The 23,190-nt window shown below is 39.0% G+C and overlaps 1 protein-coding gene across 3 annotated transcripts in view; it reads left to right on the top strand.

The window, feature by feature from the left end:
• Positions 1–23,190, top strand: part of LOC137108371 (sodium-driven chloride bicarbonate exchanger-like) — a 48,546-nt gene that overhangs the window by 1,556 nt on the left and 23,800 nt on the right. For 2 of the 3 annotated variants that reach the window (XM_067492846.1, XM_067492844.1), the window contains exons 2-6: positions 383–412; positions 17,515–17,596; positions 21,810–21,953; positions 22,149–22,287; positions 22,592–22,752. In XM_067492846.1, coding sequence (XP_067348947.1) covers positions 383–412; positions 17,515–17,596; positions 21,810–21,953; positions 22,149–22,287; positions 22,592–22,752 — 556 coding nt within the window. Of the gene's footprint in view, positions 1–382; positions 413–4,382; positions 4,760–17,514; positions 17,597–21,809; positions 21,954–22,148; positions 22,288–22,591; positions 22,753–23,190 lie in introns of those variants that run through there. The other variant, XM_067492845.1, reaches the window with a different exon arrangement.

The raw sequence follows: 23,190 nt of genomic DNA on the forward strand, positions 1-23,190 counted from the left end.
TCTATTTCCCCTGCAGTCTCAATGCAGTTTGCCTGCTTCCCTGTCACTGTAACTCATTGCTTCTTCTCTGCCTAGCCTACGCAGCAAGCAAATGCGTTGTCATGGTTTCTCAAGAATGTGTACGGGTATGTGAAGTGTTAAATATGTGAGTAGCTCAGGGATTCCTCAGAATGCAAAATAAATAAATAAATAAAAAAAACATTCTTCTTCTTCTTCTTCTTCCATTGTTATTATATCAGATTACCAGGTTCCCAAGGTCATGCATGAGAGTATGTTTAAATTACAACAGGAAGGAATTTCTTAACAGAGCATCTGGCATGACAGTGATGCACCACATCTTTTTGTCTTATTCACTGATTTCTTGATGTTCTTTGACTTGCAGGAACAAAGTTCCCAAGAAAATAAAGATGTGGTGAGTATCTTTCTCATTCACATCATTTGGCCTGCAAAAAATGGCATATTGATTTGCTCAGTAATAACAATGATTATTGACTTTAGTGCACTCGTTAAAAGCAAGTTTTGAAACGTGGAGACAACCAGAAAATCAATAATAAAAGCAATAAAATAACTAGGAAAGGTCATTTCATTATAACAAGTCTGTAAAGAGCTTGACAATGTGCAGTGGTGGCACTATAGTTACTCGAGTACTGTATATGTGTAGAACTTTAAGTATTAAAAGTACATTAAGCACTTCAGCGTTTTGCTATTTTATACCTAAAATATTGCATTTTATACTTTATACTGTATATTTTGCAGCATAATATTTTAGGTAAAACACATATTTTTATAAATATACTTCTAACAGTGAAAGATGTCAACTGTGTAAAAGCTGTTACTTATGGTAAAATCAGAAACAATAATAAAAAAAAAGAACGCCTGGTTTTGCAATTTTTCTCTATGGAGATTTTTAGTCTTTTTCAGCAATTGTTTTGGTTTTCACACACCTTGTTACTTCTGCCACCTAGTGGTAAAATCAGTATGTGCATTTAATCCGTGGTTTCAATGTTTTTGGCTTGAGAGCAATTACGGAAAGAGTTGGGATCCCATGTTATGTATCAGCACCTGGACTTAACGGATGTGCTTGTGCTCTGGACATTTATAAATTAACAGATTCACCACTGAAGCATTTATCTCATATTTCCTCACATAATTTAATTTAAATACCCATTGAGTTCAAGTCCAGTATTTCACAAAGCGCAAAAACACTGATATCAATTTGTGGAGCTTAACTTTTATTGCCTCTACTCTCTTTCCTAAAATGAGACTGAATTCAGCCAGCTACAAAAAAACACTATGTCTGCATTGATGTCTCACTGTCAGCTATATAACATTGTGACATATGTAATCAGTCATAGGGGACATTTTACTGTATATTGAGTCATTTTACTAGGTTGAAGTGTGATTACAGGCCATTTATTTGTAAAACATTTTTATATTGGTTCTTCTACTTAAATGAGATAAAATAAGATAATATAAACCTTTATTTGTCCCCACAGTGAGAAAATGTCCATGTTGCAGCAGCAACAAAAATGTGCAAATTTGGAGCAAAAATGAATATACAGGATGAAAAACAAAAATTTCATATAAGAAAATCCATATACATAAAAAAAGTGTACAATTCTACAATCGTTCAATACAAATAAGTTTACAGTCAACAAACAAATAAACTATTGCACCAGGGTTCATGTTATTGCACAGTTTTACAATCAGTTGTAGGAATGTATATGATAGTAAGTAAAGGGTGTTTATTATTTTCCCCAAATTTGAGCAAATTGTTAACATTTACCTGTTTCCATGTTTTCTATTACCTACTGTCTAATCTACAATCATATTGCATAGTATTTGGTTTAGTCGTTAATTTGCCAGCTTGTTCAGCAGATGTCATGTATTTTTAGATCACAATGGTCACACATGTCACTACGCATCTGGCAGCTACACAAGGATAAGTTCACCCTGGGTAAACAAATAGTAGTAGATATTAGGACTTAAGTGGACTACAAGCTTCCAACATGTCAAATGGCTTTGAAAAGCTCAAGACGTATAATTGCAAGCACGACTGAGCTTTACAGAGATTTCATGAACGCGTGCTGTCTCTTCTGACAAAATATTGCTTATGCAACTGTAGGCTGTGAGCCAGACAGAGGACAAGACTCAGCATAAAGTCTGTGCCACAGGCCAAACTGTGGATTTTCCACTAACCCGAACTTTACTATGTCCCTCAGGAAACCTAATGATGAATTACACGTATAATCATTAAAGCAAAAAAAAAAAAAAAAAACAGTGGTGAAGGTGCTAAAGGTTTATAGGTGACCATTAATCATCCACATGAACCAAGATCCAAATCCAAGATTTTAAGAGCTACTTATTCACACAACTTTTCTGTTCAATTGCTTTGTGATAATATAAACTACAGCATCATGTCAGAATATTTACAACCTACAGTAATTCTGTAATTATAATTATTAAAACACTATATCTGGCAGATTCGGTTTGGCTAATCTTAGATATTCTGGGTAATTAATTTATTGCAGAGAGTTAGATTTGAATATTGCTGACAGATTCATGTCTGTACATTATATTTTATATGAAACCAGCAATTAGCTTATAATTAAAAAAACGGGCAGATCCAAACATTTTTGGATATGATAAATGGTGTATGTATTTGGCACTTTGGGACACTTACATTTAAACGGTCCCATAAAAACAAAGTATATTTTAATAATATCAATAATGTTTTTATATTTAGTGACAAGAATTATAAGAAATAACTCCATTCCTGACCAAATTTGAATTAATAACTTGGGACAAATAAAATGTCATTCTTTGCACCGATTGAATGTGTTATTGAAACATCTACAAAAAATATGAATACATTAAATACTGACATATGAACACTGACATTTACATTATAAAAATATGATTTATTTTGAATTATTTAATTATTTAAAAAATATGATTTCTTTTTAATTATTTATAATGACAATGATCTATTCTAGTCTCAAACCTGGTCACTTCTCTTTTGCTGAAGTTATTGTCACAACTCAAGTACCTCCAACTCAGATTTTTTAGGACAGCCTTTAATTATTAACCATATTTCCCACAATATCTAACTGGATTTAAACAGAAATCACAAGTTTTTGCCTTAACATTTATGCCTTATTTTAGATTTTAGCTTAATGTTCCCAAAGCTGAAAAACTAATAAAAAAAATGCACTTTTTGTATGTATGCAACACAGAAGTAAAGACAGCACAGAGATATGGAACAATATTGATGACATCATGTCACTGCAAATCCTGGGGCAACTCTAATATTGAGGTCTACTGAAATACATCTTTGTTGATTTTGAATACTAATCCACATCTTTACTAGATCTCAGATGGACCTGGTCTGGGATTTGACTTGATGTGATCCCAATTATAGGACAACCCTGATATAACAATAGGCTCTTTGCCGGGCTGTCTAGTCAGAGCTGGTTGATTGACTGGGTGGAAGAAGATGAGCGAGAACAGACGGAGGAAGTCTGGTGGAGATGCTGGGGCTTGTTCTTTTGAGTGTGGTGTTCTTGGATCAGTGTGAAATGTCTGTTCAAATTGGTGATCCCAACTGTGTAGGCAGGCGGGCGGGCAGGAAGGCTTCCCACTGCTGCTATAGGGGCCTAGACCGGCTGTGCTCTTCTCCATGGTTAATTATTGTAGTGTCAGTGAAGAGGAAGTTGAAGAGGGTATAAAGGTAGAGGGAGAGGGTACAGAGCTAGATGGAGAACAGATGGTTAGATGAGGAGACAGAAGCATACAGAAAATTAGATTAGGTATTGGTAGGTGTGTTTTACTTGTCGGGTCTTTAGTTGTGAATAGCAAGTTTCATGTTTACTACTAAAAACTTGAATTAATATCATATTTCATAAACCAAAGACAGCGCTTTTGTCATTTGACCATTATATCAGGCTGTGCCGCATAAATAGCCACGTGTTCCTCTGGATCTGTTTCTAGCACACAGTGTCTTGATCATAGTTTTGCTGACAATGCACTGCATCCAGAAAGCAGCTTCTTTGCCTCAGGTAGGTTGTGCAGACACACACAGACACTTACAAATGCACTACAGTGAGGATGCGCTCACTGTTTCTTCTAGTTAAGGTAGATTGTTGTGAACATTGCACATGTAGAAGAGAGGTGTAGAAGAGCTGAGTGAAGCCTCTAAAACAGGGTGGTATTGTCTGGCTCCCTGCGACCTAAGGCTTCTCTTCGGTAACTGAGCCACAGACCTTGGAGGCTCAGCAGAGCATAACTGTGCACGGCACAGCATCGGTGATGTCAGAGCGCTAATCTCTCTGGGGGGATTGGCGGATGGACGCTTGTCAGAAACATTTGATGCTACCCTGGTTTAAAGCAGTTGGAGGAAGACGGAGAGACAGAGGCAGAGCTGTGCTGAGCTCCTTGCTTTTGTTTAGATGCTGTGTTCGTGGAGCATTCGGACCGAGATTGCTGGCTTAGTCCAGCATGGGAAGAGTGGCTGAGGAGTAGAGGGCTTCAATGAGAGGGCAACACTGGAGCTGACTCTGTTTTTCTTAGCTATTCTTTCTGTCTCTGTACACACCATCACAAAGCCACATTCTGAGCTGGGAGACAGCTCAGGCCTTGAGCCTTAACCTCTCCTCTTACCATTGCTGCAAACACAAGTGGAGTTAGCTTGCATTCTACCCCGACCTTAAGGAGGCTCATCATGCACTTAGTGGACCATTATAAAGGATTTATTTATCAGGTAGGTTCTTTCAATTTTGAATTCAAATTACGCAGTCTGTTCAAAGGTGAGCATTCCTTTGAGTTTCGTTAAGTTTGTTGATTTTCTCTTCAGGAAATATATGTTTTTTTTCTGGTTTCACACAAATTTGAATGCACTATAGTCGTGACAGTGCAGTTTAACCGTAGGTTTTTGAAGCATGCTTACTGTTTTCCTAACAACATAATGTTAATGTAGACAAAGTTAATACAGATCGGGAGGGTTCTCTCCTGTGCTGCAGAGTGGGCCAGTTGTGCTGATGTGCATGCGAAAGGTCCCAAGGAGGATGGTTGACAGATGGGACTGTCATTCTGGGGCAAGAGAAAAGCTTATACTTGCTGTACTGACCCCTGGTGATCTCTGAGGGGTGAACGAGTGAACAAAAGCTAGAAAAGTAGGATTTGTATGAGCACTTTGCTGTGTAAATTTAGATTCATGTTGGTATTTTAATTTTGTGCTTTTAGGACTAACATGCAGTTTTCTCACTTGCTTTAAATTGGAACTGCTAGTAATCACAACCTATTTCCTTGTATCCAATAAGGTTAGACAGAATTAAGGATAGGGAGTTGTTCCTATTATTTAGCATATTCTTCCCTGGCGATGCTGATCCTGCTGCCATTGCTACGGTAACCATTAACCATTTGTACGGATGAAAACATGACAACAGAAGCTGTCACCCAATCACAGGGCTTGAACAGATGCTGATAATCTGTGTTCACTCTTTGCTGACTACAAGTTATACCATTATTCTGAAAGTGGACTGGAACAGATTTAGGTTAATTTAAAATAAAACCTGGTGTTCTGGGTTTAGAATGAAATGCCACCAGTCTCTGGGTGTACTGCAGTGAATCAGTGCATCTAATAAGATTTTAATTGTACACCTCCTGGCCTAGATATCAAGGTATATTAATGTAAATATTCATCATCATTGCTGCTGTGAAAGCCTTAGGAGAAATCCTTGAAGAACACAGGATTAAGGTCACCTATCTGCTTGTAATAGAGAGAGATGTAATGATGTATACCAATTCTTGGAAATGAGCATGTGAGAATCAATGGGCCTGATTCAATAGTCTGATTTATCCTGGCCAGGAAAATGGAATATAAGCTCACAGATAAATCTGCTGATGATATGTAAAGGCTTCCTCTCTGTTGTTTGTGTAGACAACCAGCTGTATGAAAATGTAAAGCTCACCTTTATTATCCATATGTTAGTTGTGATAAAAATAACTCAGCATGTCAGACCGATCCCAGTAGAAAACGCATTCATTTTGTATTCCAATTTATAAATGTGCTTTAAATATAATCCTCACTGTTACTTAAAGCTACAGTATATACATTTTTAAAAATAATTTTTAATGGATGCGTATCATAAACATATTTCAATGTAAAGGGCTGATGTTGAAGGCTTCTGGGACTCAGATTCATTGACCAATCTGGTGTAAGTGCAGATATATTCATTTAGAAAGGTTTTTGAGTGAGACTTACCTGTGTGTCCAATTATTTCTGAACTTCAGTATTGAATGTGATTTTCTAAGAGCAACATGTGAAGGGCTGGACAGATGATGGTGGAGCAGGAAGAGCAATAGCTTGATGGCTAAAATTTGCATATTGTGCTGTAGCACTGGAAGCTCCTGCATAATGTAACAACTTTATAGGTTCACATTGTGGCCAGCAGTTTTAATTATAAAAACTGTTGCTGCCAATCAGAACGGCAGAAAATATTATATTTTTTTATTGCAGTTGTAGTTGTTATGCTGCACTATAATTCCTAAATTCATCCAAAGTATCCAAGAAATAAAACATGAACCTTTTAAGTAATTTAATAAATAGCTTGATGTGAATCAAGTATGATTGTTTAAGTGTGACATACACAGCACACACTTTTTGTAACTGAATGCAGTGACAGTGACTTTGGTCACCCTGACTTTACTGATGGCTTAGACTGTGATTTAAGGGAAAGGTTCACAGAATTTTAAGTGTGTCTTAAAAAAATAATCACGTGCCAATTTTAACAGTCAAGTATGTTTTTCATGCTGTATTTGTGCCTCCTGTGCATTGATCCTTTCCTAAAGCCTTTACATTGGAACATATGAAGAACAGTCCTTGTTCTGAACAAAAATGAATTTGAAAGCTAATACAAAGCTTAAACACAGCAGTTTATCAAATCAAGTGAACAATTTTCAAACGAAAGTCTATACTATAGAATTATATTGTATAGAATTAATTGGATCGATTTAGAGATGTTCCTTTGGGTGAGTTGCAGTGGAAGAATGATAACAAAAAGTTTTTGTTCAAAGGAATTTTGATCTAAAAAGGCTCTATATTTTAAAGATGACCACTTGATTTACATGTAAGGTCCAAGCATTTATCTCTTCAGAAACCATTTTTAATACATTTCTGCACAAATGTAGGACTGTTGGTTATTCACTTACATAGGAATTATCTCTTGAAGGGGTCTCACGAAGCCAGTATGAGAGTGGTTACAGTAAGTGAAACCTTTTTCAGTGTTCATATGGGCACCTGTCCCTTGCTTTAAGCAAACTTGAAACACTGTGAAGTTATTTAAACTGCTAGCTTCACATTCACATTGCCTGGTTTCAACAGAGGCAGTAGAGATGGAGATGTTACAGAACAATGGCTGTAAATAGGTGATTTATTATAAACTAATCTTTCTTTTTAAAATTGGTGGAGCACTCCTTTATATGGAAATGTAATCTATGAGTGTTAAAAGTGCCATGAAACAATCCCTGCATTTATACACTGTCCCATTGATTGGCACTAAAGCTCCAGGCTGAACCACTATGACAAGCTGAATTTCAGTCTCCCTCTCTGGTTTAGAGCTGTGACAGGGTGGCCAACATGTGAACAAATGCTGACTGGGCTGTCACTTTCTTATGGTCTCAGCTGAGTGGCATTGACCTTTAACTCTAGTACCAAAAAGAGGTCGGAGTCGTGAGGAGGAATCATTACTGTTAGAGTGCCGTTGTTCTGGAACAGGATGTTCAGAAAGGATCTTTGCAGGGCAAAGTTTACAAAAGCTAGCGTGGCGGCTGTCAGGTGATCTGCATGAAACATTAGCTTTCCTGGCCCCTTTGGGCCATGGAATTCATTAGGAAGAGTGGTTAGGACACAAGCCACACATGTGGCAGTGTAAGGGATGCAATGATGTGTTGAGAGGCGGTGGATGAATTGGTTTGGAAAGGTTTGTGGAGAATTGTCTGGGTGACTCGTGCAGTATAAAGTAGGTTGTAATATGATTTCTTCCTTCCTCAATCCTGCCTGAAAATACGTGCGTTTATCCCATCTACATCCCGCTCTGTGATTAATCATCACAAATGGGACATCAACCTGTGTGAAATAGGTGCACAACCTCACCTGCTTAGAAACCTGTCACCAGTAAGAATACAAAAAACTCCTTTTTAAAACCTGCTCCCTATGTTACCCATAATACCAACTGACATTACTTGTGCATTTTAAGATTAGGGTGTGTTGCAAGTAACAGCTAATGTAGCCTGAAAGTGTTAAACCATACATGAGGATTGGGTATATCTGTAACTGTATTTGATATATTTAAATTTTCAGTCTTCAGTATTTATGAGGTTTCATACAGTTTCACTGTCTAGGAGCAAAACCCACGACTGTATTGATATGACCAAGTCAATGTTTCGTAATATTTTGTTTTCTAAAAGGAGTTTTTTCTATTAAAAAGACATAATGCCATGAAAGAATCCTAAATAACAACTACCAGCAGTTCTTGGGGAAACTACAGTATCTGAGCTGGTGTAGGATGCTGCCTTTGAAACACCACAATAAACATCTACAGAATATGCATTAAATTACAATCAGATGAAGCCCAATGTCAATCGTTTTTCACGAAGGTCAAGATGCTACTGTACCATCACAGCACAAATGCTGGCTTGGTACACATATACACGAAATTACACATGCACACTTAACACTGAATGGAAGTACAACCTCCTCTGGTCCTCGGTTTGTGTCAAGCTTGAAGCCTTTTACCCTTCCCCTCTTTGTTGTTCATTCATCCACGCTGTTCCTCTCTATCGCACCACTGCCTGCAGAGGAGCTGTGTACAAAGACCCACACTTTGGGCAGTACTGAATGTACAGGCTACATTGTAGGACTGTGTACAGGCTATTTGCTGCAGGGATAGTGTTTGTAGTACTACTCTATGTCCACGTGGAGGCAAGTTGTTAATCTGCAAAGGCAAGAAAATAGGCTTGAAGGCAAAAAAATGTCAACACAGGATATGTTCATATGCTGTCTATTCATCCCCTCCTCCACATTCACCATCATGACTCCGTGACTCCAGAATCTTGAACACGTGCTCTCTTCTCTCGTTGCCTGTGAAGCCTTCATCTCCGATCAACGAGCCAACTGAGAAACGGCTGATTTAATTATTTTCACCATGCATGCAGGGCCCTCCATCGCTGATCCCATGGTTAGAGACAAGGTATTATCCTGCCGTAAAGGCTGGCAGATTAATCTCAACCCTGATTGGTGAGCCGGGATGCAGCTCTCTGGGCTGGTCTGGGGTCAGCAATATGAAGGAGACAAACTGGTGTCTATAAATAGAATCCGGGACCTGCAGGCAAGAGATTCGGGCTCATCTGTCATACTAAGCAGGGTAATGCTTTGTTTGAAGAACAAAACAGAGAGGGCCATACCATCAGGCTCAAATGTTTTTTTTATTGTATGGCAGTTATTACACAAATGCATGTTTTGCATGTGCAATGTGCTATAATTAAAACAACCACAAATATTATTAAAGGTATTGATATGTAGTAGTAAGTGTCCTTATTTCAGAGGTGGCTGTAAAATTTTTTTTAAAGATGTTTGAATGCTGTGTGTCTTTGTGTTAATAGAAAATAGCACACATAATGGCTGTGACCCAGGCTTATTGAACCACACTGGCAGCAGTGTAGAGATATTTGCTTCTAAATGTTTTTGAGCAAAGATTGTCCTTCAAATTAATCATATAACTGAATTATTTCTAGTTGATTTCTAAGTTCTAAGTTTTCAAACATCTCTTTGAAATGCTGGACAGATTGTGGTGATGTGTAGCAGAGCAGGAAGAGGGAGGACTGGAGACCAGAGAGGACAGATTATGAGTCTGAGTTGTATATTGTAGCTTTGAATAGTTTTCCTTAATAGATACCCTGTGACAAGCACTGTATATTTATGATAATTCTTCAAATAGCCAATAGTCAGAGAACCCTGCGCACAGATATTTTACTGAGTAAAACAAACTAAATAAATGTATATAATGCAAAACCACAGTATGGTTTTAACATATGTTTACGTGCACATTAGTATCCTGGTTATGAGTCCTATTCTGTTTTTAATCACATTTAGGATGCAGTGTTTCCATGTAACATGAGTAATCGCTTTGTTTCATAATCCAGTATACTTGATATAACTACATACTGTACAGGTTTCTGACCAAGTTGTCTGTTTCAGTACTGTCTCACTCATTTTTCAGCTGCTTTTTAGTTCCCAAGTTTCCGAAGTTGATCAGTTAGGAATCAACATGATCTGGTTTCTGACTGCCACTCACTTGTAGTGGAAATCTAATGCAAGAAGCAGATCTTGCATTACACCTGCAAATATCACATAGAGTAATCGGAATCCTGAATAAGGTTTGATGTACTACAGAGCTCAGAAATCTGGATCTCTGTTTTGTGCTTAATCTGCATGTACATTTACTTATTTAGCAGACGCTTTTATCCAAAGCGACTTACAAGTGATGTACAAGGCAAGCAAAAATCAAGGAGAAACCATCAAAGCGAAGTCCTATCAGAAAAGTATTTACATTACATGAGATTTCATGAGATAGGAAGGCGTGAAAGAGTTTTTTGAATATTGGGAGTGAGTTTGTGGAGCGTGCAGAGTTTGGTAGCTCATGTCACCATTGTGGGATCCCTGAGCTGAGTTTTGCTTAATGTCTTCTTTGCGATGCTGGAACCACCAGATGTTGTTTACTGGCAGAGCGCAGTGGACAGGAGGGATTGTAGACCTGAATGAAGGGCTTGAGGTAAGCAGGAGCTTTGGAGTTGATCACGTTGTAGGCAAGAGACAGAGCTTTGAACCGGATGCGGGCAGCTTCAGGAAGATGGTGTAGAGATCTGAAGAGTGGTGTGACATGAGTCCTTTATGGCTTACTAAAAATTAGGTGTTCTGCTGCATTTTGGATTATCTGCAAGGGTTTGATTGTGCATACTGGTAACTCTATTAACAGGGCATTGCAGTAATCAAGACGAGATATGAACAGCGCCTGTACAATAAGTAGGATTGTATATTCTGTGAGGTAGGGTCTGATATTTCTAATGTTGTAAGGAGAAATCTGTATGCTCTAGAGACTGAGGAGATGTGGTCCTTAAAGCTCAATTGGTCATCGATGATGACCCCGAGATTTCTGGCCGATTTAATGGGGGCAATCACTGTAATTTCAATGTTGATGCTGAAGTTGTGTTGTGTCGAAGGTCTGGCCGGGAAGACAAGAACTTCAGTCTTGGAGAGGTTGAGCGGAAGATGTCTCTCTCTCATCCAAGCAGAGATGTTGGAGAGACAGGCAGAAATGCGTGATGAGACAGTGGAGTCATCTGGTGGAAAGGACAGGAAGAGCTGTGTGTCATCAGTATAGCAATGATAGCAAAAGCAGATCCCAGGGATGTAGTATAGATGAAAAAAAGAAGAGGGCCAAGAACTGAACCCTATGGCACTCCGTTACAGAGGCTATGAGATTTAGGAACATGACCCTGCCAGGATATCTTGAAGGTTTGTCCCAATAGGTAAGACCAAAGCCAGGCTAGAGCTAATCCAGAGATGATCGAGTCAGAGAGTGTGGACAAGAGGATCTGATCGTTCACAATCCCAAAGGCTGCAGATAGTTTGACTAGCATTAAGATTTACCTGTGGCTTTTGCAGCTCGAAGAGATTTTACAACCATCAAGAGTGGACTGATCACTCTTGAAGCCAGACTCGTTGACAACGAGGAATTTGTTGAAGTCTGAGAATTGATTGAAGACTGCTCATCCCATGGGCTTTGCGAGAAATGGAAGAAGAGAGACTCTTCTGAAATTCTTCACAAGGGAGGGGTCAAGAGAAGGAGTGGGGTAATCTGGGCCTGCTAGAATGAGGTCGGAAAAGTGCTCGTTGTGAGAGATGTGTTGATGATTTGTTGATGAGCTGGCATTAGTGCGGGTGCAACTGCTTAAAGGTGAGTAGAAGGAATTGGATCCATAGAGCAGGTGGTGGGATGGTTAGAGAGGAGGAGGGTGGATACGTCATCCTCAGACAGATTTGAAAATGAGGAGAGCGATGCAGTGTTGGAAGAAATTAGCATGATGTCATCATCTGGAGGAGAGAACTGTGAGCTGTCGGCAGTGAGAGAGGTGGATGGAGGAGGTGGAGGTGGGTAGATGAGTGATTTGAAAGTATACAAAAAAATATACAAGCAGGCCATGATACTCGGCAAGAGCAGATGGAGTCTTGGATTTGTGCCACTTCCTCTCACCACTCCTGTGCGTGGTGCATTGCTCACGGATCCAGTCAGTGAGCCAAGGTTTAGAAGCTGAGGGACGAGTAGGTCTAGAGGACATGGGGCAGAGACTATCCAGACATGATGAGAATGTATTACAGAGGCTGTCTGTGGCTGCATCTGTATCGAGGGTGGAGAGGTCTTGTGGTGGGGGCAGAGTTGCAAAGAGCAGTGAAGAGAACTGCTCCGGGTTTAGAGACATGTGGTTACGGTGGAATATTACACGTGTGGTGGTAGAATGCAAAGGACATCGACATTAGGACATTTCTGAACATAGAATCAAATTTTTAATTGAGCTTCAGAGTGGCACATATTTAGAACCTCCACTGGTTCAAGTTTAAGTAGGTTTAAGTTATATAAGTTTTATATGAGTGAGTTATTCATGCATCTGTTAATCTTGTTTCTCTACCACTGCATCACGGAGCACCTGGTTTGACAACATATGTTGATGATACCCAGTTGTGATCAACCTGAATTAATGATGAGCTGTTACTTTTAATACGGGTACAGTAGCTGTAACTGGTTTATTTACTATTATGTTAAAAATGAAAGGACAACAAAGGAAGTAAAAAATGTGTAATCTATAAACTGCATTCAACTGTTGCTATGGTGAAATGGTCTGCACTATAACGCTTTTCTACCTATTGGCACTGAAAGTGCTTTACACTGCTTCTTATTCACCCATTCACACTCACAATCACACACACATAGATGGGGGAGCTGCTACACAGCTGGGCAACTCTCACCAGGAGGAACTAAGTTGGAGTTCAATGTCTTGCTCAAGGACAGTTTGATATGTGACCAGAGGAGCCGGGGATAGAACCAACAACTGCAAGATTAATGGACGACCACTTACCTTCCTGAGGCGAATCATCTGTCAATCACCTGTGCCCACACTTTTTTAAAAGAAGTGTTTGCATATTTCTCATATTTGATGAGTTATAAGTTTCCTGTTAGTACCCAGTATGGATGGTTCCTATGCATATAGACTTTTCTCAGTGAGGCCACAGGCTCATAAAAACTTGCAAACATTATTCATTTCAGTGTTCTGAACTCTCATAAATATTAAATGCAGCTGATTGAGCAGCAAATCAACTAGTCACTGCATTGTACAGTACATTCTATGAAAATGTTGCTTATTTTTTCCTCACTGAAGGAAATTCAAAACAGTCATAAACAGTACAGTGTAGTGGTGCAGTGGCTACTGCAGTACTGATGCAGGAGAGATGAGAATAGATACAGAGGGGCTTGAAACAATATGTGTAAGATGTGTATTGGACAGACAGGAGGTTATGCATTATCTATGTTAGTAGGCACAGTGGTTATGAAATCTTCTTCTTGTTGCCCCAGGTTGTAGTTTTCCTGGAGCTTTGAACTACATGCTACCTTACTTTAGATGTGTGTAATTCTCATGGGTTGTGAACAGCAGGGAGAAACAATGTGTTCCCAAGATTGTGAGAGTTTCCCTGGGGACCTTTAGGGCCAGCCAGCAGTGCCGGTCCAAGCCGAGCCCCTGCTGTTCTCCCAGGCTTGTCACAAACTCTAACGTCTTTGCTGTCATCACCACCATGAGGGCATAACTCAAAGGAAATTTATAATTAACAGGCTGATTTGTCAGGCCTATCCCTCTTTTTGCCACCCTGGCAATGGACCTCTCCTGTCTCAAGTGCTCATTATGTCCGTGCTTCCTCACTCTGTAAATAGAATGCAGTGGACAGTCTGTCTGCAGAGAGTTGGAGCAGATTCAATTGGAATGCAGAGGCATGAACAATGACAAAATTAACGTAGAGAAATGTCTTTCAGATTAGCATTAACCATTTACCATGGGAAATCTAGGGAAGTCTCCCTACAGGGACTTCATAATGAATCCTCATCAGGGCCTGTGTGCATTGCTTGTATGTGTGCACACATGTCTATGTGAGTAAGTTTACTTGTTCTGTTAATGTCCCTGTGTACAGTAAGCCCACCATGTCAGCTCTCAGCAGCTGTTCACACACTGCTTTGATGGGCCGGCTTGTTCCTCACATGCTTGTCCATGTGTGGGCATGTGTTTCGTTTTCTGTGTGGTGTGTGGGAGAGAGAGTGACGTACCCTGAGTTGCTTAATCTCTGGCGATCACAGAATGATGTCCAACATCAGCCACTTTTGGCTTTAGCATACCACATGTCTCCTATGTCATTTATTTATGAATGTAGTTATGTACAGTAGACTGCAGCCTCCCGCTGACTGAAAAGCTGCTGATTAAAATCCTCCAGTCAGCATAAGGAATTCTGCACGGTGACTAATGATTTTATATTTCTGTTAACAAGTTGAACATGGGTGTTCTTTTTCAAGGCAATTTATAATATTTGAAAATTTGGTATTTGATATAATTCTATCTGATGCTTTTTCACTTGTACTAACTAGACTGTAATCTCGCTGGTCTGGGAGGAGAATCTGTGATCTGCTTTTCTGTCGCTTCTCTAACCTCTAGGCCACCTTTGCCCCAATGATGGTATGTCGATGTGACAGACGAGGTGTGATAGAATCAGTAATAAAATACAATAATTTAAGCATTCTTTATAGATAAAGATGGAATGTTAGTGATCTTAAAACCTTTTTTTCACTGCCATGCTGCACATCTATGTTTGGTGATTGTTTTATCATAGGATCGCTGGCCCATTGTACTACAAAACATCCTCTGATGCAATGTTTATGTTTTTTAATCACTTGAAGTGCAAAGAGGGATATCCAAGTCAGATTATACTGGGAAAGAACACAATATGGGACCAAAATCATGCTGTTAATACTTGCTCTTCCATCCAGTACTTCAGGCACAGTTGTTCTTGTTTTTCATAAAACGGTATATATAAGTGTAACTTTCCCTGTAACTTAAAATAGTGTTTAATTGCTTTTAAAATGTTTGTAAATGGAAATTGAAACTATGAGTAGGTAAAGTAGCATTAAAGGGTGACTCATCTGAGTGTTTCACATCAGGTGACATCATCTGAATCTCCTTCGGATGATGTCACCTGGAGGAGATTTCCACATCAGATGATGTAATTTGGATGAGTTTTTGAAGCAGAGGAGTCAGAGGAAAATTAAATACCATTCATATACATAGTGTTTTATCATTCATATTCATGTATTTATATACATTCACCTTTCATTTATTTACTTTAAATAATGGTATTAAAGTAATTAGTTAGTAGTTAACAATAGTTTAATTACTTACAAATGAGAGTCAGAATGATTGAAAAGTAGGCAAACATCAGTGGCAATGCTCAAATATTATTCTGATTTTACTTTCTAGGAAGCAGTAATACTAGCAATCCCACAAATCGATACTCTGATAATTAGCATAATAACTACTTTACAATCAATAACAACCATCCATTATCTGTAACTACTTATTCTGTTGACGGTAGCAGTGGTCCCAGCTGTCATAGGGCAAAAGTTCGGGTACAACCTGGACAGGTCCCCAGTCTATCTCAGGTCTAACACAGATAGGCATATACAGACAGACCATTCACACTGTCATTCACAGCTGTGGCAATGTAGAGTCAACAAATGCATATCTTTCAAATTTGTGGGGAAACTGGAGCACCTGGAGGAAACATATTTGCTAATTATATTTAAAACGAATTAACTGTAATTAACTGATTTGAAAAAAAAAATTGTATATAATATGTTCAAGTACAATTGGAGTAAAAGGTACACATTTTTCCTCTCAAACTTAATGAAGTAAAAGTATAATGTAGCATAAAATAGAAAATATAAGTATCTCAAAATTTTATTTAGGAACAGTATTTGAGTACATGTACTGCACTTATGTGGCCGTTAAAGCTTGGAATACACAATTCTTGTGTGTAAAAATACAACAACAACAAATGACCTGTACACCCAAGTACACAGTCAGGAGACTAACTCACAGAGGACATCAGGAGGGCAAAGAACACAGAACATGATCTAAATGTTAAACACTAGACTCACAAAAAACACACTCAGTGAGAGAATGGGAACAGAATGAGTGAAACACAGAACAGGAGTGAGAAGGTGACGTAGGACGACTTTTTGTACTGGTGTTAGTGTTGTTGTGCAGCTCCCTGAGCAGCAAGGTTCTGAATTTGATACGTACAACAACAGGAAGCCATCTCTCTTACCGAAGATAAAACTATCAATATCATTGTCCACTAGCTGAAATGATCGTGACTGGGAACATGCTACTTGTTATTACTGCTAAAACCTAGTATATTGACACGTCACTGATGCACATTTTGAGTTAAGAAGTGTTGATTGGAGAGTCATGGGCCCACTATTAGAGTTGATTTGACATGCTGTGCCATGTTAAAATGATCTAAATTGTTGACTGTAACTCTGATTGTTGCAGACTCCAGTGGTTTTGGTCTTAATTTTGCATGGACCAGGACCACATTATGTGTACCTTTCCATCTAGAAGAAACTATTGAAAACAGCAAATAACAAGCCAGTGTTTTCAACTAATACTAGTAAGCAGAACTTTCAAAGATGGCTGCTGTTTTTTTTTGCAGTTTTCAAGGTCAGTGCTATTTATAGCACGAAATAATTAGAAAAGCACTATGTTGCATCCATTAGCAGCCGTCCTTGTTCCCTCCACTCTAAACATCCTGGGTCTGCAGTTGCTCTAGTTCCCAAGACATTCATCTTGCCAGACGAGGTGTGTGTGGCGCATTTGTGGCGTGTGTGTGGAGCATTTACACTATTTAAAAGCTTATGCACACTGAAGCATTCTTGTTAAAACCATGACTCAAACACATTGTAATCTGGCACTCAGGATATGAGCGAGGCTTTCTCAGATTGCAATTGGCTGTGTTTTGATGTCATGGAAACAGTCAGTGGAAGTTAGCCTTATATTGCTGAAGTGTATATTTAATTCAGGACACCTCCTACTACTACACAGGGGGCAGTGTGCTCTCATGTAACTACTTGTAGCTTTTATTTGAAATGTGAATGTTGATTTTTAGCCTAAACACAAACACTGTCCGGAAACCTGTCTAGTTAAAGATCAGCAGTGAGAAATTTGAAAGTACTCAGATAGACTGCAGTATTAACACTAATTAAGTGGTGACTTGTGTGTTTCATGTGCCAACTCCCTTTATACCTGCGTATACTCCTGTTTTATCTGCTGAGTAATCGCCTCTCATCTGTTTATGTCATGTAGAGAGCTGATGAGGAGGCAGTGGTGGACCGCGGGGGAACACGCTCCATGCTCAACACTAACTTTGAGAAGGAAGAACTTGAAGGTAACACTTAACATTTAATATTGTATCTCCATAATGTTAGTAAACCTGAGTCAAAATTGGAGCAGCAGACAATAGAATTTCTGGTTTCTAGGGTGTCAGCTGATGTTGTTGTTACTTTTGTATATTTAGCACTGTTCTATTCTTTAGTCTGTCCACCTGTCTAAGTCATTACAAAGGGACACTAGGTTTTGATGTGATGTGATGTCCTACAACATCAAAGAGCACAGGCTTTATTCTCAGCACATCTGTTTGCATCAGCATTTCATCCATTGTAAAGCAGCACCAGCAACAGGAATGGCAAAGCATCAACAGCATCCTGAGTAAACATGAAAGCAGTTGTTTTTTGTAAGCTTCACTGAGTTTGTAACTTGGCTAAGTAAAACCAAAATCCCTTTCAAATCCAAAACTTCAACTGATGAAAAAAACTAAATTACTCTAGAGTTATTTGAAAGTGTGAATGAATATAGAAAGTCAAAGATAAATGACTGTATGCATTGAAAGTAGCAGAACAGTTTGAACAAAATTCTGGTTAAAATGCAACCATGGCAATGAGCAAAAATATTTTGGAAAATCAATTTTTCACGTTGTTTGTGTTATACTACAGTATTATACAGCATGACTGTATCTTAACTGTTACTGCTGCTACTTTATTCCCTCCTACATGAACAACCTACCGACAAATGGATGATCAGACAATGTCTCAATAACAACAAAAAATAAGAAAATTACAGTCAAAATTATTTTGTTTTTTATTATGCTAAAAAAAGATACAGAAGGTGACAAATTAAATAAAAAAAACTGAATAAATAAATAGATTTTTCTGGTGTGGGCGTTATCATGGGGTCACTGTATTGTTTGATGACTATGAAAATTATATGAATTATATGCTGTGGCTTTCATAGTCACCCAATCTTAACATAGATGAACATGTTAGACAATGCACTCCTCCAACATTATTCCATTCTTTCAGTAGAGTTTCAGAGAATTAAAGAATTGCAGAAACAAGGATACATCAACATGAGGACCAAAGGAGCCTGTGATTGAATCACAAATCAGTGAGGGGACAACCATTTGTTCAGTAAATCAGATTTTAGCCCCATTTAGTCTCTGCAGTCTTTATTATAGCCCAGCAGTTTGGTGTAGCCTTTGTGATTATTCAACATTTTTATCGACTCAAATCTCATCTGGATTAAAGTGGCTAGACAAAAAGAGGATAATGATAAGAAAGACCTAAAGGTTTAAGAAAAATTAACTATCTACAAAAAATAACACACCTAACACTAGAATGAAATCGCAAAATGTAAAATACTTCAAAGCTATAAGTGAAAAGAAAGTACAATTAGATCCTACATGTCGAGCCTTTGTATTTCTGTTGCCAGGCAACGTTCAGCAAGGGCGGCCTGCAAAGATGTCACTCTTTGATTCTGACATTCTGCCGGTACATGGTGCTTTCAGTTTTTTAATGGAACCACAATTTCAAATGATTGTTGGAACTATGATGAGTTCTCTGTCTGTTGCTGTGGTAATGCGGCATCAGCACCACGCAAGAGGAGATTCTCTGATGTTAGACACAATGAAATCAAGTCATTCTGTATTTTAATAAATGCAACTACGATAATTAGTTTGTTACATCAGAGCCAGTTACTGTATATGACATAAATTAATACACACAAAAACAAAAGAATATGAAAACCAAAACTCAGCATGTCACACATCACTGCGTGAATTCAAGCCTTGACTTAATCAAAAGCCACTGAACATTGCAAACGAAGAAAAGGGAAAAGACACTCTGTGACATCGGCATTCGTGCAGGCCTGGAGGAGGAGAGCTATTTTTGTAAAGTCATCCACTCATGAACCTTCAAGCTCTAGTCCTGTTTTCCTTATGTATTGCTCTGCTACCTTATTGTTCCTGTCTGCTGAAATGTGCCTTTTATTGTGAAATGTGCTTCCTGTGCAAAGCCAGTCTCTCTTGGTGTGGCATACATAATTTACTCAGCGCTAACAGCACTTTGCTGTGGATGAATGCATCTGTAGCAGTAAAACCTAAAACCTAAACCGAACTACATAGACATTTTGGCATATGGTGAGTTTTCCTGAATACATTCTCTGGATTCCTATAGGTGGAAGAAATGAAGTTTCACTGTTCTCTTAGGTGATTCACATTATGTACTGTATGTACTTGGGATCTTTATGATTAATGTCAGCCCTAGTGTGTTTTTGGAAAAGTACTTGTATTATGTATAGTTCTACGGGGTGGGTGGGGTGTAGTGCAGTTGGTAAGGCAGTTGTCCACAGACCACAGGGTCAGTGGTCGATCCCTGGTCCTGGCTATATGTCAAAGTGTCTCTGGGCAAGACACTGAAGACAAGACACCTAACAGCCCCTTCCCATCTCAAGCAGCACCAGCCCCAACCAGTAGAAATTGGGGAGGGTTGGGCATTCGTCATAAAAAACTGTGCCAAATTAACATGCAGATGATCCACTGTAGCGACCCTGAACTCACGGAATGAGCCGAAAGGACAAAACAATTATGTATAGTTATGTGAAGACTGCAGAATGTCTGATTAACAGTACCAGTAATGGAGAATATTAAATAGGAAACTGAGAAATCTTCCTCTGAGAAAGCACCTGTATTGCACCCTTTAAGCACCCAATTGCCCCAGCTATTGATCCATTTGGTGTCACATTATTCTCAACACTGTGGCACCTCATATGTTGCAATAGGCAGATAAAGAAAACCGGATGTCCAATAGTCTTGTCTGTGTCCAGCCACTGAGCCAAGAGCCGTCGGGAAGTAAGCTGCAGCCAGGCCACTCAACCGCAATAAAAGAGAAGAAAGTCATCTCGCATTATCTTCATACTGACCCTGTGGATGCACGCATATTTGTGCACGTACACAGACACATGAACCCATTGTATATCCGTTGACAAACCCAGCCTGTATGTGTTGTATTAAATTCCAATAAAAATACGCCTAATTATAGAAGTCATCCAATTTCAATATCGATTTCAGCTTCTTCGGAGATGACAATAGCTTTTGTAGTTTTACTCTGGCTGACGTACAAGTTTCTATTGCTGGGTGGAAAATTGTTTCACAACCTGTCCCAAGCTCATCACACTAGTTAATGGTATATGTCAAGCGCTAAAAGTCCATAGTACAATGCATGAATTACTGTACTTTTTTCTGAGAGTTAAGGGTGTGCTACAAGTGTGCTTTATTTTTATTTCTTAAAGAATATGATTAGTCCTCCAACTTCTATTACCAAGGGATGCAATAATGGCTTTAAGCAAAGGCCTTCGATAACATATTGGACTCTAGTCACACTTAGAACCTTTGATGAATATGTTGCTATAAACAGTAAAGTGATGAACAATATGAAAAGAATATTATTATTAGTTGATGGTATTGACATCATGTTTTATTAACAAACTTTTTGTCTCAAAGTAGACAAAGAGCCAAATCACAGCCTTAAAACCCAACATCAGTTAGCTAAGACTAAATAGCTGCACAACACAGCCCACCTGCCTGCTTGTACTAATAACTACTAATTAACACTGTTTCCTGGAGTGATATGTTAAATGACAAATAACATTTTAAAATTCTCACAGGTGGCAGATCACTGCATCCATAAGAACAGAGCATAGAATATAGAATATATCTCACTTCTTTTCCTCAGGGGTACCACATGGATTGGTTCTTGCTCCGTTTTTTTTCCAAATCCCATTTTCCTATTATTTGCTTACATGATAAAATGTTTCCAGCTCTCTCTGAGCATACCAGGTTAACTGGTGGTTCATTTCATAATTTCACACTTTGCTTTGCTTATTATCATGTGGCTTAAGAGTTAGAGCAGCCATCCCAGAATGGTGCATGTCGAAGTGTCCTTAAGCAAGACCCTGAACTCCTGCGTTAGTTGCATAGCAGCTCCTGCATTTGTGTGTGATTGTGAGTTGGTGAATTAAAAGCAGTGTAAAGCACTTTGAGTACCTCTAAGGTAGAGACGCACTATATGAGTGCAGTCCACTATCTATTTATTTATTTACTTATTAATTACAACAGCCCACAATACTGTATATTTAGAATAGATCTTTCTAATAATTTTTTCATACATTAAGTCCATACATCTTTTAATTATTACTTTAAGCCAACAATTAAAGGTATTTATCCACTAGCGTCCAATTTCAAAAATTCTCTTTTATGTTTTCTTCAGGTCACCGCACTCTCTACATTGGGGTTCATGTACCCTTAGGTAGGAGGTCACACCGACGTCATCGTCACCATGGGCATAGACACAGGAAGAGGTCAAAGGAGAGGGACTCCACAACTGATGATGGACGAGAATCCCCCTCGCATGGTAGGTTTATGAGATGCTTTTAGATTTAGTTTTAGTTTACTAGATTTAAAATGCACATCATGTGCATTTCTATAGAGGAATTTTCCTCAAACCATTCTCACTACAAAATATCACTTCCTATTTTTCATTTTACATGTTTCTTGTTTTTTTTTCTCCTCCTTCCCAAATATCCCCCTGTCCCATCGGCTGCAATAGACACACCAGCTCAGAGGGTGCAGTTTCTCTTGGGAACAGAGGATGGTGATGAGGAACACATCCCCCATTCCCTATTCACCGAGCTGGATGAAATCTGCCTGAAGGAGGGTGAGGATGCTGAATGGAGAGAGACAGCCAGGTACAATGCTGCAGTTGGCCACACAGGCTGGGTCTAGCCCGATAAGTTTTTTTCTTTGTTGCACCTGAGACTATTTCTGTTTGCCCGACTGTAAGTTTATTAAGGGGCTGTTGTCACAGCTGTTTGACTTCATTGTTATTTACTTACACACACAAACCCACTTAGGCAAATCACATCTCTCGTATCACATCTTAATTGACCCTAAAACACACACACACACACACACACACACACACACACACACACACACACACACACACCACAATGTGATGTTAAGATGTTTTTGGTATGGTGTCTTTTACAGGTGGCTTAAGTTTGAGGAAGATGTTGAGGATGGTGGAGAGCGGTGGAGCAAGCCATATGTAGCCACTCTGTCTTTACACAGTCTGTTCGAGCTTCGCAGCTGCATCATGAATGGCACTGTGATGCTGGACATGAGGGCCAACTCATTGGAGGAGATTGCAGGTAGACAACAAAAGGTTAAGAAAACAACATAGCCTGCCATATTTATGCAGCTGATACAAAGATGTACTTTTAAGAGTACTTAATTAAACTTTAACTTTATTTATTGTGAGTTTAATTGTGAGAGTTCACAATTGAACTCACAATAAATAAAGTTAAAGGCTCAAAGTTATCGTAGGTTCATTATCTTTTTTAGTACACATATTTTGGGGGGGCCTGGTAGCTCAATGGGTAGAACATTGGGTTTCGGATGCAGAAGGCCTCAAGATTAAATCCCAGCCCACCAGGTGTGGCACTGCCCAGCCACCAAGGGCCATCCTGGTGCAGATCCTAGCCTGGATAAAATGGGAAGGTTGCAGCAGGAAGGGCATCTGGCATAAAAAACTCATGCCAAGTCAACATGTGGAACATGTTTCACTGTGGTGTCCCCTGAAGGGACAA

This window comes from Channa argus, chromosome 23, assembly GCF_033026475.1.
Source record: "Channa argus isolate prfri chromosome 23, Channa argus male v1.0, whole genome shotgun sequence".
NCBI classification, from domain to species: Eukaryota; Metazoa; Chordata; class Actinopteri; order Anabantiformes; family Channidae; genus Channa; species Channa argus.